At 42.5% G+C, this 17,466-nt stretch overlaps 2 protein-coding genes across 2 annotated transcripts in view; both read left to right on the top strand.

Moving 5' to 3' along the window:
* LOC306981817 (muscarinic acetylcholine receptor M4-like) overlaps window positions 1–1,825 on the top strand; it is an 86,204-nt gene extending 84,379 nt beyond the window's left edge. The window contains exon 7 of the mRNA XM_079581529.1: window positions 1,535–1,825. Coding sequence (XP_079437655.1) covers window positions 1,535–1,780 — 246 coding nt within the window. The 3' untranslated portion in view covers window positions 1,781–1,825. The remainder of the gene's footprint in view (window positions 1–1,534) is intronic.
* The window catches only part of LOC306981815 (SLAIN motif-containing protein 1-like), a gene marked incomplete at its 5' end in the record, with an annotated part of 310,788 nt that overhangs the window by 171,717 nt on the left and 121,605 nt on the right, over window positions 1–17,466 (top strand). The window lies entirely within an intron of this gene.

Here is a 17,466-nt window from a genome sequence, read left to right on the forward strand (position 1 = left end):
AGCGAACGTGTGTTTGAACATCTTTTGTGGGCAGCGAGGCTTTCAAAGTCAGTCACTTTCACCAGTAACTGAGGTCCTGAGGTCCTGAGGTCCTGAGGTCCTGAGGTCCTGAGGTCCTGAGGTCCTGAGGTCCTGAGGTCCTGAGGCCCTGAGGTCCTGAGGCCCTGAGGTCCTGAGGTCCTGCGATCCTGAGGTCCTGAGGTCCTGAGGTCATTCTAACCCAGTTCTAAACCAGTTCAAACAGTCTTTACTAAAAGGTTCAGACTGTCTTCATAGTTTAAACTATTAAAGTAAGACTGGAGGTTTGTTGACCTGCTTTGCTAGCGTTGATCATTTCCTGTGATCGTTCTCAGAAGTGTCACCTGGTGGTGAAAGTGATGTGTCGTAAGCTGCTTACATGGATTTTCACAGATGAACCAGTGATACTTGTATCACCGCTGGATTAGAGAAGTCATTGAGATTAGGAAACGTGCACCAACATCTATGCAGTGTACAGTGTAGTGTAGTGAGTGTAGACCTTCTCCCACACCTGGAGAAGGCGTCAGTCAGTAGGGGGCAAAAGCTCTCCCTTTTGACTGGTAAATCCATGTAAGCAGCTTACGGCCCATCACTTTCACCATCAGGTGACACTTCTGATCACAGGAAGTGATCAACACTAGTAAAGCAGATAAACAAACCTTCTGTCGTACTAAAAGAGCAATCTTTAACAGTGCAGTGTTCATCATGATGCGCAACTACTGTGTGGAGGGACTAAAATAGCATTATTGCGTCTTTGTATCTTGAAACATTTTTATTGTGGAGAATGTGGGAAGAATTGCCTTCGTAAAAAAGGAAAAAAAAAATCAACCATTCAAATTAAGGACAAAAAGCCAATCCAGGATCATCACTACAATACTATTAAAAAGTATAAAATGCTTTGAAAGCTTTGACGATTTATATTTTCTCTTTCAAATGTATCAATAATCAGTATATTTATACAGAGACAAAACAGTAGCAGTGTTAGTTACCAGAGTTACCAGAGGCTCCATCAATCACAACTGTGAGATTCCTCACCACAAAACTTCACTTGGTTAGTCTGCCTAAGTCTTGGCTGAAAACGAAACAGAACCAAACCCATTTGTTAATAGTTTGTGTGTAAACAGTTGGATTTGTAGAGACTATATTGGCCCCGTGCCGTCTCTTGAACACACCTGTGGAATTGTCCATGAAAACTGCCTGACTGAATGTCTCAGGAAAACTAACAGGCTGTTCTGTAGAAGCCAGAGAGTTTGGTGCTTGTGTTCGAAACAAGTTTTGTCCTAATCCGCCCTGTTATTTCCACATATGTGAACACAGTGAAGGAAAACACCGCATCTCCTGGATCCATATGCTGCTGTATCAATTCAAACACAGCCAGTACATGTTTCCAATCCCTGGAGTTGTTCCTCACAGCGAGGGAATCCTGCAGCTAACGCCAACGTAGCCTCGGGCTGTTTTGAATTTCCCTCTCCTCAGCAGTCTCCACACAGCCTCATCCGTGTGCTTCTCCTCTCAGGTTACCAAGACCATCTTCGCCATCCTGCTGACCTTCATCATCACGTGGACCCCGTACAACGTCATGGTCCTCATCTCCACCTTCTGCCAGTCGTGCGTGCCCGACACCGTGTGGGCCATCGGCTACTGGCTCTGCTACGTCAACTCCACCATCAACCCGGCCTGCTACGCCCTCTGCAACGCCACCTTCAAGAAGACCTTCCGCAACCTGCTCCTCTGCCAGTACAAGAACATCGGCACCAGATGAGATGGGGGGGAGGAACAGCCAGAGATGTCAAAGGTCACACGGGGATCATTTGAACCCCAGCTTTAGTAGATTGGGGTTTGACGCAACGCCGTGTGTCGTAAAAGTGCGGGAAATTTCAGAGCAAGGGCCGCGTTGCCGTTGTTCTAGCCAGAATTGAGGCGGGTAAAAGACATTCATTTGTTGTTTTTAGAGTCCGCAAACTAAACCAAGAGTGATATATTGTACAAACACATCCCCACATAACAAGGGTATAGCAGCAAAAGATTCCAAACACAATCACAGTCGTACATTTTGTTGGTTACAGAATTCGATATCGATCTAAAGTTTCTCTTGACCTGCGCCACAAATCCTGTCCCTGTTGCGAAGCTTTGGTGGTATTTTTTCCCTCTTGTTGCTTTGGGAAGTTGTGAGTCAAAGTGGGAGCCGGGCAACAAGAGGTAAAGGGAGCGTTTCCTGGTTACGCGTGAGGAGTTCGGGGTAAATTGGAGGAGTCAAATACGAGCAGGTTGTCGCGGACGATTGAAAACATGACTCAAACGTGAGCGATTGGTTCAAAACAGTTTTTTAATGGAGGAACGGCAGTAGAATATGGTCGAAAGCTCTAAAAAGCCCATTTGGGGTTGTAGCTACACAATAGGGGCCCACAGAGAACCCAAACCAAGTTAGCATTGACCGTCTGTCGCGGTGAAAGCAATAGGTTCCAGTTTCAGTGGAGGGTAACGACCGTCTGTGTTTATAGTTATGGAGAGTTAGCCGTGTCTCGCTCAAATAACAATATATTTAAACGGTAACGTTATGTGTCAGAAAACAAGCAGTCGTTAGATAATCACATGTTGAAAACACAACTCATATTGTTAAATACTTCACTGGAGGAGACTTCTGCAAAGATTTGAGATGATTTAATGGCGTTTAATGAGAGCGTTCCAGTCACTGTTTTGGCCTGTTCCCCGAATCCATCACATCTAGCTAACAGGCGTTCGATCCTAACACTCGCGGACAGTTAGCAAGTCGGCTAATCCGTTAGCCTGCTCAATGTGGTTTTCCTGTAGCTGTTAGCATTAGCCATTCGCACATAATGGACGATGCAGATGTTTTCAGCTGTCATCAACCATCGCCAACATTTAGGTCAAAGCTTAGTTAGAAATCATTAATAAATGTACACACGTTGTGAGATTTTACTTTACAAATTAGTGTCCTAAAGTGTCTCTGAGCTAAATGCTACATCACATTCAGTCAAGTTTCTGCTTTGCGGAGTTGGACACACATCGAGGGGCCACTAAACATCATGTTTTAGTATGTTATGCTAGGACAAAGAAACCACAGATATAAATGCCATGAAAAGGATAAAACATACCCCGCCATATGTTAGCATGGGCGCCGGGCTTCATTTGTATGCGGATAGCACGTTCAGTTTAAATTGGGTCCGGGATTCACACACACACAATGCGGCTCAGACAGCTAAAGGCGTTTCTTTGATTACTATGACTGTAAGTGTTTTAGCCTTGAAGCTAAAGGCTAATGTTAATTGACGGCTAACAAATGGTAAGATAGCCTCAACGTTTATTCAAGCTCTCTTCTGTTTTTTTATTAAAATGTGGACAGGAGGTAGTTTTTACCCTACACTGGCCGACAGGAAGTTAGCAAAAAACATTCCGTACCTTGAGAAGTCCATGGATTCAGACATGATAACACACCCATGTCCCCACATTTTCCCTGGGGGCGACTTGTAAAACTGTAAAATAGCTGCCGATCACGTCGGAGCTAAAGCAAGGAAGACCTCAGTCTCCCCTCCAGCCATTAATAACATTTGATTCTGAATCCGTAATATATGTCATGTGATCGTCCCAGAGCCCTGAGGGGGTGAAGGCAGCGCTGGGCCCGGCGGCTCCACAGAGACACCGATCCAAACGCCGATACAGAGAAGGAGACGTTTTAATCTGGTAACCTCTTAACTCCCGCCTGAACCGAGAGCATGTTCTCCAGTTCAGCCAGTGTAACACCTCATTTGAAAGCTAAGACCTACAAAACTAAAGTGAGCTTTTTCCTCACATGATCAGATTTTTTTGAATTTTTTTGTTAGGCAGTCATCTAATTTTTGTCAAATTTTCGTGACTTTTTTGTGACTTTTTCGTCAAATTTTTCTCAATTTTTTGTCAAATTTTTATCCATTTCTGTCATTTTTTTGTCCATTTTTTGTCACTTTTTCGTCCATTTTTTCTCAATTTTTTGTCAAATTTTTATCACTTTTTTTTTACTTTTTCCATCAAATTTTTCGATTTTTTTTAGTCCATTTTCTGTCATTTTTTTGTACATTTTTTCCTCAATTTTTTTAAATTTTTTCTCACTTTTTTGTCAAATTCTTATCACTTTTTCATCCAATTTTTATCAATTTCTGTCATTTTTTGGTAAATTTTTCGTCCTTTTTTCGTCCATTTTTTCTCAATTTTTCGTCAAATTTTTCTCACTTTTTCATCAAATTTTTATCCATTTCTGTCATTTTTTTGTCCATTTTTTGTCACTTTTTCGTCCATTTTTTCTCAATTTTTTCTCAAATTTTTATCACTTTTTTTTTACTTTTTCCATGAAATTTTTTGATTTTTTTTAGTCCATTTTCTGTCATTTTTTTGTAAATTTTTTCCTCAATTTTTTGTAAATTTTTTCTCACTTTTTTGTCAAATTCTTATCACTTTTTCATCCAATTTTTATCAATTTCTGTGATTTTTTGGTAAATTTTTCGTCCTTTTTTCGTCAATTTTTTCTCAATTTTTCGTCAAATTTTTCTCACTTTTTCATCAAATTTTTATCCATTTCTGTCATTTTTTTGTACATTTTTTGTCACTTTTTCGTCAAATTTTTTCTCACTTTTTTCACATTTTCATCCTTGTTTTCGTTTCAGTTTTGTTGCTATTTACACACCTTTTTTCCAGAAGCTTTTGGATTGGGGTAAAGCTGGAGAAAATGTGCTCAGTTCAGGTGGGAGTTAATCTGTTAATGTAGTCGTTAGCGGGACGTCTTTCCTTGTTGTTTGGAGAGGAAAGGTAGTGAAGGGCGGGGGGGAGACATTCAGCAAATCATCAGCGTCCACAACCCTTAGGACAGAACCATTTCCCGCTCATTCCCAGGCGACAACCAGCTGCACATTTCTTCTTTAATACTTAAGCAAGCTCGCTATTATTCCTTATCCAAAGGCGAACTCCACAACTTAATCCGTTTACAATTTCCAAACACAAAACAAATTCCAAATCCAACTTCATCCAATCCTATTACAGATAGTGGAGGAAAAAAAACAAAAACATTAAGACAAAGTGAAGCCCTCATCACGGCCGCGATTAGCCCGACAGTCACGCGTTGCTAATCATTTTAGCGCAAAACAATGCTTATCCGAAGCGGAGCAGCGGGTTCCGTCCCCCACAGGGAAAGTCCCGTCTCCCCATCATTCACAGCCGCCGGCGCCGACCGATCTTTAATCACAATTTGTGCTATTCCCAAACGCGGCGTGACCAGGACCGCGGGCTCTCGGCAAAAATGATTAGCGCGTTCCCACAAGCGCTAATGTTGTGGATGTTGTTTTTGCGCGATGAATTTGAATCATTTAAGGCCATCGACGGGTCCCGAAGTGGGTTTAGAGGGAAAGTTCTGGTCCAAAAGTCTTGATCGATGAAGGGAAGTTCGGGACTGAATTGGCTCTTATGAACGCAAATTGTTCCACAGCGTTTACGTTTCGAAATGAGAAATGATGTTTATCTAAGGGGAAGATGTAAGCAGCTGGTTTGGATTGAGAATAAGGCCTGGGGGCGCCCTCTGCTGGCTGTAGTGTTAATGACACATGATAGAACAGTGAATACGAGCTTTTATCTCAGAGTTTAATAGCTCTGACTTTTATGTAAGTCCTGTCTGATTTATTCAACAACAAAAGATGAAAGATGAAATGGAATTATTTACAGCTCATTCAAAAACTAAACAAGATCCAAAATCCCATCTGAAGAAATCTTTATCAGTGAAATCAGTGTCTCGCCCTAAAAGCTAAAAATGGGAAATGTGTACATATGTCTAGGGCTGGTTTCGATGCATTTCTGTCTCGATACCGGGACTTTAACAATACTTTCCATACCGATAGTCTAGAATCCAAAAAACAGAATAATGTGTGGAAGATCTGCAAATTTACAGTATCAGGTTCACCTCCAATGTCAAGAAATGTGTGAAAAATGGGGAATCATTTTGAATTTTGTTTTAGTTTTTTGACAATGAGGAGAAATTGTGGCAGTGTAACACCTCATTTGAAAGCTAAGACCTACAAAACTAAATTGATCTTTTTCCTCACATGCTCAGATTTTTTTTCATCACTTTTTTCGTTGGGCAGTCATCTCATTTTTGTCAAATTTTTTTGACTTTTTTGTGACTTTTTCGTCAAATTTTTCGATTTTTTTTTAGTCCATTTTTTTGTTCTTTTTTTGGTCACTTTTTTGTCACTTTTTTGTGAAATTCTTATTACTTTTTTGTCCATTTTTTGTCACTTTTTCGTCCATTTTTTCTCCATTTTTTGTCAATTTTATCTCACTTTTTCATCAAATTTTTATCCATTTCTGTCATTTTTTTGTAATTTTTATCTCAATTTTTCGTCAATTTTTTCTCACTTTTTTGTCAAATTCTTATCACTTTTTTGTCCATTTTTTGTCACTTTTTCCTCAATTTTTCATCAAATTTTCATCCATTTCTGTCATTTTTTTGTAAATTTTTTCTCACTTTTCCGTCAATTTTTTCTCACTTTTCTCACATTTTCATCCTTGTTTTCCAAAATTAAGGAAAAAAAATATTTAAAAAAAATAATGGGGCAAAAATTGGGGGGGAAATTGGAAAACAAGAAAAAATTGGGGTAAAATTTTTCATAAAAATTCACAAAAATTTGGGGAAAAATTGGGCAAAAATATTGAAAAAAATATATATATATTTGAAGTCACCTTCCTTTAAAGCAGTACTAAGTAACTCACGCCCCTAGAGGCCATAAGCGCCACTGCAGGTGTCGTAGCAAGTTGCGTTTTTTTTCACTCATTAATTGTCCGTGAGAGGAAATACTACGCTGACAGAAAAGGGATATTGTGTGGAGATCATTTTTTCACTCAAACTTGGCTGTAAACACTGTTTAAGTGGTGCTAGCCTGTAGTTAGCTTTGCCCGTTAGCCTGTTAGCTTCTTCGTGATGCCATTAGTGTGTATTGGGGACTCCAACCCGGTGCAGGAAAGCGGCAGTTTTCTGTCCAGGGACACCAGGGGGAGATGAATCATCCCATTAACACTTGTATTGCCCCCAGAGGGACGACGGAAAGGATTTATTAAGCTAAACAAGTTACTTAGTGCTGCTTTAATGCCGTCCCTGGACCAACAGCATCAAAACTTGGATTGAAATGTTCGATCAGTAGAACCTAAACATTTTTCCGATACAGGTTTTGTTTAACCCAGCTCTACATATGTCCCGATAACTGCCTGATAACAATGGAATGTATAGCCAACGCCCCGGTAGCCGTACTGCGTCATTCTCACACCACTGGAGACTGAACTCCCATGATGCATCTCTCTTGCCCCCACTGTCCACTGCCCCAGATTCATTATAATTGTCATGTAACTTCCTGACGCAACATTACACAAGTCTATCTACTGTATATTCTGCTGCGCCGTATGGAGGTAAAGGCTCCTCTAGTTTATGAAAGCAGTGTGTGAAAGCAGTGCAGGGTCTTGAGCCCGGTTCAATCAGGCTTTTATGTGAGTTTAGGGAAAGTTTAGCCCTGAATGTAACACAACCAGGTCCCGGGCGTTCGGGGAGTCAGCGAGTCCGCAGCAGCACACCTCCAGTTTATTGCTAAAATAGTTTATTGCTAATTTCGTTGTCATTCCTGGGCCAATTCAGATGAAACAAAAACTGTCACTAAGTTCAAAGTCCTCTCCTCCAGCACATATGAACTACTGCCTAAATATTTCCTCATAAAAGCGTCCAAAAGCGGAGACAATATTCAAAAACATGTTCAGCCATGAGAATAATCTGACTGTCTCTATCAAATAATGATCAGGGGAAACATTTGGACATTTTCTTTTGGGAAATTTCTCGCATTCTTTAAAGAGTAAAAGAGACTAATAATTACTGCACATGACATTCAAAGTCGCAGTAGTAGAAGTCGAGGCATTTCAAAGTGCTGTCCATGGTTGTGATTCTTTCTGAAGAAGTTTTTTTGTGTGAAAACATGACATTTTCCCATGCTTATTAATATTTAGACGGGACGCTGTGTGCATATTTAACCAGCATATCCATTGATTGCGCAAATAAAGCTCAGTAATTAGTAAATAAAATGGTAATTAGGGACTAAATATATCTAAACCCTTGTGCTTTCGGGAACGTGACACATGATGGCGGCTCGGGTCGGCCCCCCCGCTGTAAGTTTAACCGCGCGCCGCCTAATTAGCCTTTTCTTCAAACTCGTTCAAAAGCGCCCGTCTGACACGGCGCCGTCGATCCGCGGCGACGGCGGAAATGTCGCGTTTCTCAAAAGCCGAACTCGCTGCCCCGCGCGACTCGCAAAACCGGAGAGTCTCTGTCGACACAAGTCAAAACAAAACACAAACGTCTTTCTCTGTGGTTCTTCCCCCCCGAGCCGCTACCCGTCATTAGCCACTTAGCTCATCGCTGGAATCGCCGTGATTACCAGCCTCATTACGTTGGAAGGAAGTCGCTAGTTAAGAGCTAATTGTCGGTGTTTACGAAGCACTTACGGGGAGACGAGCCGGTGCCGAACAGGCGGGGGCGGCCACAGTATTGGGTACACGCGGTCAAATGGGTCTTATGTGGCAAACGTAGGTGGATTCGGAAAAAAGAAATAGACTCAGCAGAAAGGGTGACACTTTTTGGAGCTTTTGACCATGTGACAACGTTCCTTCGTCAAAAGAAAAACCCAGAACACTAGGAAGCAGCGAGTGATCCGAGCATTGACCTTTGTGTGCTTTTTGCCCTACCCTGTTCATGCCTTACTTGAAATTAACTCCCCAATTTCACGCCTTGGTCCCTAATTTCCTGTCTTTTGCTGCTATCCCCGCTCTAGTCGCCAAAACTTACGACCGCTTCTAAATAAATGACAGCGATAAAGCATTTTTTTAACGGAGTGGGGCCTGACAAGTCCAAGGCCACGGACTCATAAACCAGATCGATCCGCGGTGCCCTTTTTATTTACTCTGTGTTCGGATAAGAATGCTCTAAAAAAAAAAAAAAAAAAAAACGGAGCCCGAAAATGCCTGAATATAAAGAATCTCCAAATCAGAAGGTGCTACATCGATAACTTTTGTAGCTTTGGGAGAACGTTGTACAGCGCAGATTTCTGTAAAAAACGTTATGTATCATATGTACAGAAGCATTAGCGGTGATGTGTGCTGTATATGCTGCATATGGAGCTAGTTTTGTCACAACAAATGCAAAATTATTATTATATAAGATACGGAGACACGGAGAGAGGCAAAAAAACATCCCATGGGAACATACAGTGGGGAAAAAAAGTATTTGGTCAGTTTCACATAGACATTGTATTGGATTTTGGCCAAATACTTTTTTCCCCACTGTAAATAACGGAGAATGCTAACCGTAATCCTGCTGTTAGCCCATGCTACATGCTAACCGCTAGCTTCAAGTGCCGTGTTTTCGCTTCTAGAGGACAATCTGCTGTCTCAAAACATACACAATGACCCCATTTTGTCTCGATGCTACTTGTGTGTGCTAAATATGCTCATAGCTAGTCAAAATATGTCCAAAAAGAAGAGAAAAGCACCAAGCTAGGCCACGCTGTCTGTATCCATTGCCGAAAAGTGGAGAGAAATTGATTGTCTCGTGGATAGTATAGTATAGTTATATATATTTGCGGAGAAGTGTACTAAAAAGTGGTTGTAAACTAAATGAAAGAGTTTTATGTGAAGGCTAGCGTTGACCTTTAGCTTGATATGCTAACAATGTTTAATTAGCATGAAGGATTATTGCAGTATTGCCAATGTGTTCCTAATGATACTGCTAGTCATGATATGTGTCGTTAAAAATGCCTAAACATTTTACATAGGTATATTTTCAAAGCTAAACTACGATGGTCAGTTTGCCCAGTCCTTCTTCCCCCTGATCGTGAGTCAACATTCAGAAAAAGAACCTCTAAACACTCACACAAATGAGTGTTTAGTAAGCGTGTGGATTCTTAGTTTTGATGCAAAAATAGCTCCATATCAAATGTATTCGAGCACTTGCTGTAAATATTCCGAGCCATCCCAAAGAGAAGTCGTCTGGTGTTGAATTATTTATCAAATGTATTATCCATGTGTATAAATGTACATATTATATCCGCATATGACTCTATATAAAGCATGTTTTTTCTATCGTGAACTGTGGTTCTGAATATCGTTCTCCATCAGACTCCTGAAAACACCTCATGTCCGACTTGCCTTTGAAAGCCGGCGCGGTTTGGATCATACAAAGATCATTATATACATAGTGCTGTCATGAAGCCGATGTGAAACTCAAGCACCCGGCAGTTTGACCCGGGGCCACACGGCGTTTGGACTCGTAGAATCATTTCAACCTTTCTGACGATGTGTAAGAAATGCACACAGGCTTGTTTGAGGTAAAGTTTCCCTGTTTGTGTGTTTGATGTGAGGATTATTCGTCCAGGAGCCGCCACTGGCACCAAGAGACAATCAGAGTATGGAGAAACTTTTGTACTTAAAGCCAAGAACATGACCAGTGTACAGTGTATATGTGTAAATAAGATATGAACATGTATTATGCAGGCATGGAGGACGTCTGTTCAGACCCGGCATCTACAGAGCAGCATTTAACACAACGCCTGCACCATTTTGACAACAAACCTAATTGTGATTTTTCTGACTAATATTGCGATTTTTATATTCGATCCATTTAAACGCATGAACGTCTAAAATGATGAGTGAGGGAAGTCACGTTAGTCAAACAAAATATTCTTGCTGAAATTGCCCCACATTAGAACAACACAAAACAATCAATCCATCCATTTTCTTCCTCTTTATCCGGGGCCGGGTCGCGGGGGCAGCAGTCTCAGCAGAGATGCCCAGACTTCCCGATCCACACACACCTCCTCCAGCTGTTCTGGGGGGACCCCGAGGCGACACCAGGCCAGCTCGGAGACATAGTCCCACCAGCGTGTCCTGGGTCTTCCACGAGGCCTTGTCCCACTAGGACATGCCTGGAACACCTCCCGAGGGAGGCGACCAGGAGGCATCCGGAACAGATGCCCGAGCCACCTCAGCTGCTCCTTTCAACTTGAAGGAGCAGCGACTCTACTCCGAGCTCCTCCCGGGTAACTGAGCTCCTCACCTGATCTCGAAGGGTGCGCCCAGCCACCCTGCGAAGGAAACTCATTTCGGCCGCTTGTATTCAAGATCTTGTCCTTTCGGTCATTACCCAAATCTCATGACCATAGGTGAGGGCGGGAACGTAGTTCGATCGGTAAATCGAGCTTTGCCCCACTTGAGATACTTACAAAATGATCAACTTTCAAAAAGATTTGTTTTTATGTGGACAGCGCCCTCTTCTGTAGAAGTTTCCCTGACATTCAGAGTACCTCTGGGGGACAGCCACGTGACTAAAACAAGTCTGGAATAGAATCACAGAGCGTCTGCCTAAACCCCTGACTTTGAGATCTACAGCTGAACCTGAGATCTCAAAGGCTCCACAATTCTGATCAGTGACATCTGTCACTCAAATGTCAGAGACAGAAGAAAACAACAACAACCTCAGCCTCTTGAGGCCATAAAAGTCCTCTATATCTCTATATCTATCTGTACTATGTGATGTGAAAGGATATTTGTAGAGAGTGGCTGAGGGAAACGTGCCCCGACAGAGCGGACCTGCCGGCCCCCGCTGCACCACATGGTTCTCTTAGTGAGACTGTAAGATCACTTCAGAGGAAGACGAACCCCCAGGGAAACACTCCCTGAGGGTTTGGGAGGACCCTCTCATACAGAGCAACTAAATATCTCACATTAGTTAGGCAGAAGAAAGTCAAATGTAAATGTGTGACTTTAAACTGACTTCTAAACACTGAAATCCCAAAGTGATGCCGATCTGAAGAGCCCCCCCTCTGCCTGCCTCTCTTGTACATAGCCCACCTGTCCACGGCCCGCTGCTGCCCCCCAGGACACATGTGCATGCCCCCCCTCCCCTCATACAGTAACGTCCCTATATGCACAACAGTGTCCAAATGCAGAGTGATCTCCATATGCATGCCCCCCCCCCCTTTGAATCAGCATGTGCCCACAATCAGAGCTGACATGGGGGGGCCGCAGGGGGGCCGTCGACCGGAGCGCTTTCATCTTTCTACCTGTTTACACTGTAAGAAGATTTACTATGTCCTTTTCAAAAGCGTTGTTAAGCACTTTTCAGATGTACCAGAGTATTGTGTAACAGGGACGTGTGCCAATAGACAGCTGTACTGCCAATAAAAACATCACAACAGAGCACGCGCCTGTTATTTACATCACAATCACATGGGTATATGATAACTACACACATACTGTATATTTATTTGATATACACGGATACTACCTGCTCAAAATGCAGAAATATAAAAGCGTCGAAGAAGCTCCCATAGGTGCCATCGTGTCCTGACGAAGACCAGGAGGCGGGACCACATTACACCGGTGTTAGAATCGCTGCATTGGCTCCCCGTGTGTTTTTGAAAGTTTGTTTTAAAATCAGGGAAGTTCTACACGATGAAGTAAGGAAAATCATCGTAAATATGAAGAATTCTACATCGAGAGACATACATAATATTAATGTAGCTCTAATTAAAAAGCATCTAAGCAGTTTACTTGATCCTATAACTTACCTTGTACACCTGTCAATACAAACAAACACTTTCCCACAGAGCTGGAAGATTGCTGTAATCCAAGGGGCGTCCAAAGTGCGGCCCGGGGGCCAAATGCGGCCCTCAGACCAATTTATGGTGGCCCTCGGCCTCTTGCTGTATCGGGACACATCACCAGAGTTGGACCTTTTTATTTGAAATGTAATAATTCTATACAATTCTAACCGAACAACTAACATTTTATTGTGAGACAGAGCTGGCATGAAGGTTTTAAGCTTAAATAGAGGTGTGGGGCACAATTTAAACCTCTGCTAGTCGAAGGTTTTGCGGCACTAACTACTGATCTACACCCCGTGTACACTTCAATATGCGGCCCCCCATGAAAAAAGTTTGGACACCCCTGCTGTAATCACTCCGATTCATAAGTCAGGCGACAAAGACCAAGCCTGCAACTACAGGCCTATTTCCATCCTCCCTGTAGTCTCCAAAGTGCTGGAAAAAATTGTGGCTGGGCAACTAATAGAACATCTTGAAAATAACCAACTGTTGCATCCCCAAAATACAGCACAGAAACAGCCAACTGCTTCTTGTTGGAACAGATCAAAGTTCTTTTAATGTCTTTTAAATGTCTTAATGGTCTTGGTCCTTCTTCTCTTGCAGAACTGCTTTTACCTTATGAACCTCAGGGGTCTCCTAGTTATTCCTAAAGTCAACAAAAAGACTTCCAATATTACGGCCCTCGCCTCTGGAACCACCTGAGGAGGAGCTCAGGGCTGCAGAGAACGCTCATGAGGGTTTTTAGATGGTTTCTTACAGTTTTGCAACCAAACTTTTGCTGTAAAAGGAACAACATTAAGACGTTTAGCCGAGTCTGAACCAAACACGAGTCAACGCCCATGAACAATGTTTGGATGTTAATGTTGAACTCATTGATGTGGATGTTCCTGACAGCGCCGTCATGCTGCCTCATTATCCTCAAGCTCACTACACGTTGTACTCTGTCGTTATATATAGATACTGTATGTTCAGCCTTTGAAGTGCGAGTGTGACTCACAGTCAGAGAACATATCCAGTCAATCATACGAAGTCAGTGAGAGCAGATGGAGCTTTGGTCTGACGCCGGCAATACATTTCAGAGATGTTAGATATGGTTAGATTCCCTCCCCTCAACATCCAGTGTAACCAGGCCAGCAGGGGAGATAAGTGCTCGTGAGGAGGAGGAGTAGTAGTAGTAATAGTATAGCACTAGGTAATATGTAGTATGGAAGTAGAGGTCCTGTGGTTATGTGTGGTTATGTGTATATGAATAATGCAATAGACTTCTTTGATATCTTCAAAGGCACAACATAAATGTAAAGACATTTCTATTATTATCCTATATTACTTTATGAATGTAATATAATTAATATAATGTTTCAAAGAGAGTTTTTCTCCTGAGGCTCATGAGCACAAGCCTGGAGGAGGCTCAGGATACTTCCATTGTTGGATCTTGTATGGTTCTTATATTGATGCTTTGTTTTATGTATATTTATATTTATATGTGTCAATGAATATGTTTTCATTGCACTTTCCAACATATATCGGTTAAATCAGTTAAATATGTCTGAATTCACATTCGGGGACGACTGCAGAGACGCCATGCTGGATGCTCGCAATGGGATGCTATTATAGGTGGCACGGTGGCACTAGAAGGTCCTGGGTTCGATTCCCACCTGGACGGGGGCCTTTCTGTGTGGAGTTTGCATGTTCTCCCCGTGTCTGTGTAGGTTTTCCCACCACTAAAAACATGTACAAGAGGCCAGAAGAGTGTGTTTGAATGGGGGTTAAAACCCTCAGATCAGTGTTAATTTCGTCGACTATAATATTTAGTCTTAATTTTATTCAAAGGGATATTTTTCACGACAAAAATTGGACTAAAACCAAATTAAAAGTTGACTAAAATGTCCAGCTATTTTAGTCGACTAAAATCAGACTAAATAAAAATGAAAAGGAGAGACTAAAATCATCCAAACTTCTATTGACCGTCTGAAAGAGCCTCATACCACTTAATTTCACTGCCAAATGAGCAGCTCTGAGCTTTGTTCATGTGGAGCAGCTCCATTAAGTCGAGGACCTGGATTAAATATGATTATAATGAAAATTATAAATAAAAGTCGACTAAATTGACATGCAATTTTAGTCGACTAAAACTAGACTAAAATTGAAACGTTTTTTTTGACTAAATCGCGACTAAAATTAAATTACATTTTAGTCAAAAGACTAAGACTAAAACTAAAATAAAATATGTTGTCAAAATTAACACTGCCTCAGAGATCCAAAGGTATTTTGAGGTGGTAGTTTTTTTGCCCCTTCATGCCAAAAAAACAACCCCTAAAAGTCCCCGTCAAGTTTTATCACTATCATTCAAGGATCGGAGGATTTCTCCAGGGAAGCAAAACTTTATCTTTGGCATCGGCGATGATGCTCTGGGTCTCTGGAAATTAGCCCAAGTGTGTTTACCTGCACACACCCTGTTTCCACACTGTCCCAACAAAATAAACAAAACAAACAAACCACGGCCATCGGTGTCACATGACCTGGTGACCGATAAGCGTGGAACCTTGTGCAAATGTTTTTTTGTGGAGTTACGACTGGTCTTTGTGGACCGCCTCAACCTTCGCTCGCTTCCCAGCTGTGCTGCGACCCACCTCCGCCCCGTCTCCGCCTACTCCCTGCTGCATCTTCACGGGTCTCCTGCACCACCACCAGTGTCCAGGCTCCGGGGAAGACATCCCTAACTGCTTTTGTGTCATGGTCTTCTTTCTGTTGCCCTGTCCTTTCTTGCGTTTATGTCCTTGGTGTTTTATTTTGACATGTCTTTTTGCTCTGTTGTGATTTTCTGTTTGACTTCCCTCTTGTCATTGCCTGCCCCGCCCTAACGTGTCTCACCTGTGCCCCGTTTCCTCATGTACATCTACCCCTGTGTTTCCCTTGTTCTTGGTCAGTTCATTGTCCTCATGTCTTAGTTTGGTTTTCAGTTGCTCCTGCTTTATTTTGGGTTTTTCGTCAGTTTCTTGTTTCTTGATTTTCGCACGCATTAAATCAGTTTCCACGGCAGTTTGCATTTTGGGTCATTTTGTTCGTTTGAGTCTATCCAGGTTAAAAATACTTAACAGCAAAGCCAGGTGTTGGAATTTCTTTTAATAGTATTCAATGAGAATGGAATTAAAAGTGATCGGCTGGAATCACATGTCACCATTCTAGCCGTGTAAGCGCTGAGTTAATCAGTGTCTACAAAACTATCTTTCGTTTCCCCCTTTTCATCAAAACAGAATCATCTCCGGTTTCGTGGAGTGTCTCTCGTCCCACAGCGGGACACGGGAAGACGCAGCCCAACAACAACTGATTACGGCACTTTTTTTTTTTTGTCGAATAAAAGACAAGGTAATTAATTTGTTTCCTTTACAGCCGAAAAGGTTGTAAATCCCTCCTCCCTCAACATCCCGGCGTAACCATGGCAACAGCGCCAACCCAAGCCACGAGAGTAATTTATTCCAAAGATGAAAACAATCGCTGCTGACCTAGATTGGGCCGAACATGAATTAACCGATGGAGGAAGCGGGACGGCAGGAGGTGCCCAACGCCGCCCTGGAACTTTGCGCTTTCACTGTCGTTTTCGTTGACTTTGCTGAGAAGTCTGGCTGCTCTTTTCGGAGGAGGAGGAGGTGATGGTGGTTGCCATGGCGAGCGTGTGATCTTATGGGTTTTGGGCGAGCGAGATGGCGAGGCGGCGGGGGGGGGGGGGGCTGAGTGAGTGAGTACACAGCGTGAGGCCATAAGCTCCACGGGGCCGGAGTTATCATCTCGCTGCAGCAAATATTTGGGGCCAAACACAAAAGCCGGCCGGTTTTATCTGGCATTTAGCAGACCAAGTGTATTCAAAGTTTCCACACTTAAGTTTTTGCAAAGGCGTAAATCCCACAGGCAGCCTTCCACAGGTGTCGATAAGCTGAAACATTAAGTGAGGACTGATGTTTTTTAAATCAAAATAAGAACAAAGTTTCATGATGTTTTCAGGGACACAATCTGAACAATGAATGGAGCTAGGTTTTTACATAGGTTTATTTTGACATTAGATACTATGGTTGTTTGAGGCCTGAGGGAAATAATCAGTCAAAAGTCTAATGTGTCTTATTTTGGGGGATTATAGAGTTAGGATTTTGGTATTAAAACTTGATTAAAGCAGTACTAAGTAACTTGTTTACCTCAATAAATCCTCTCCGTAGTCCCTCTGGGGGTAAAACAAGTGTTGATGGGATGATTGGGGGGTCTCTCATCTCCCCCCGGTGTCTCTGGCCAGAAAAAACATGCTCGCAACTTTCCCTGCTCCGACACGGAGGCCCCAATACACACTAATGGAACCCCGAAGAAGAAGCTAACAGGCTAAAAGGCAAAGCTAACTATAATAATAATAATAATAATGCATTGGTTTTATATTGCGCTTTTCTGGACACTCAAAGACGCTTTACATTGCATTATTCATTCACTCCATACCCGGTGGTGGTAAGCTACTATTGTAGCCACAGCTGCCCTGGGGTAGACTGACGGAAGCGAGGCAACCAGTCTGCGCCATCGGCCCCTCCGACCACCACCAACCACTCACTCACTCACTACATTCGCGAGGCTTCCTGGTGTTACTAAACGGTCTCCCATCCAAGTACCGACCAGGCCCTTCCCTGCTTAGCTTCCAAGGTCTGACGGGATTGGGCAGAGCATAGGCGGTCTGGCCACAAACTGCGAGCTAGCACCACTTAAACAGTATTTACAGCCAAGTTTGAGTGAAAAAAATATC

Source organism: Gobius niger (assembly GCF_951799975.1).
Source record: "Gobius niger genome assembly, chromosome: 23".
In the NCBI taxonomy this organism is placed as follows: Eukaryota; Metazoa; Chordata; class Actinopteri; order Gobiiformes; family Gobiidae; genus Gobius; species Gobius niger.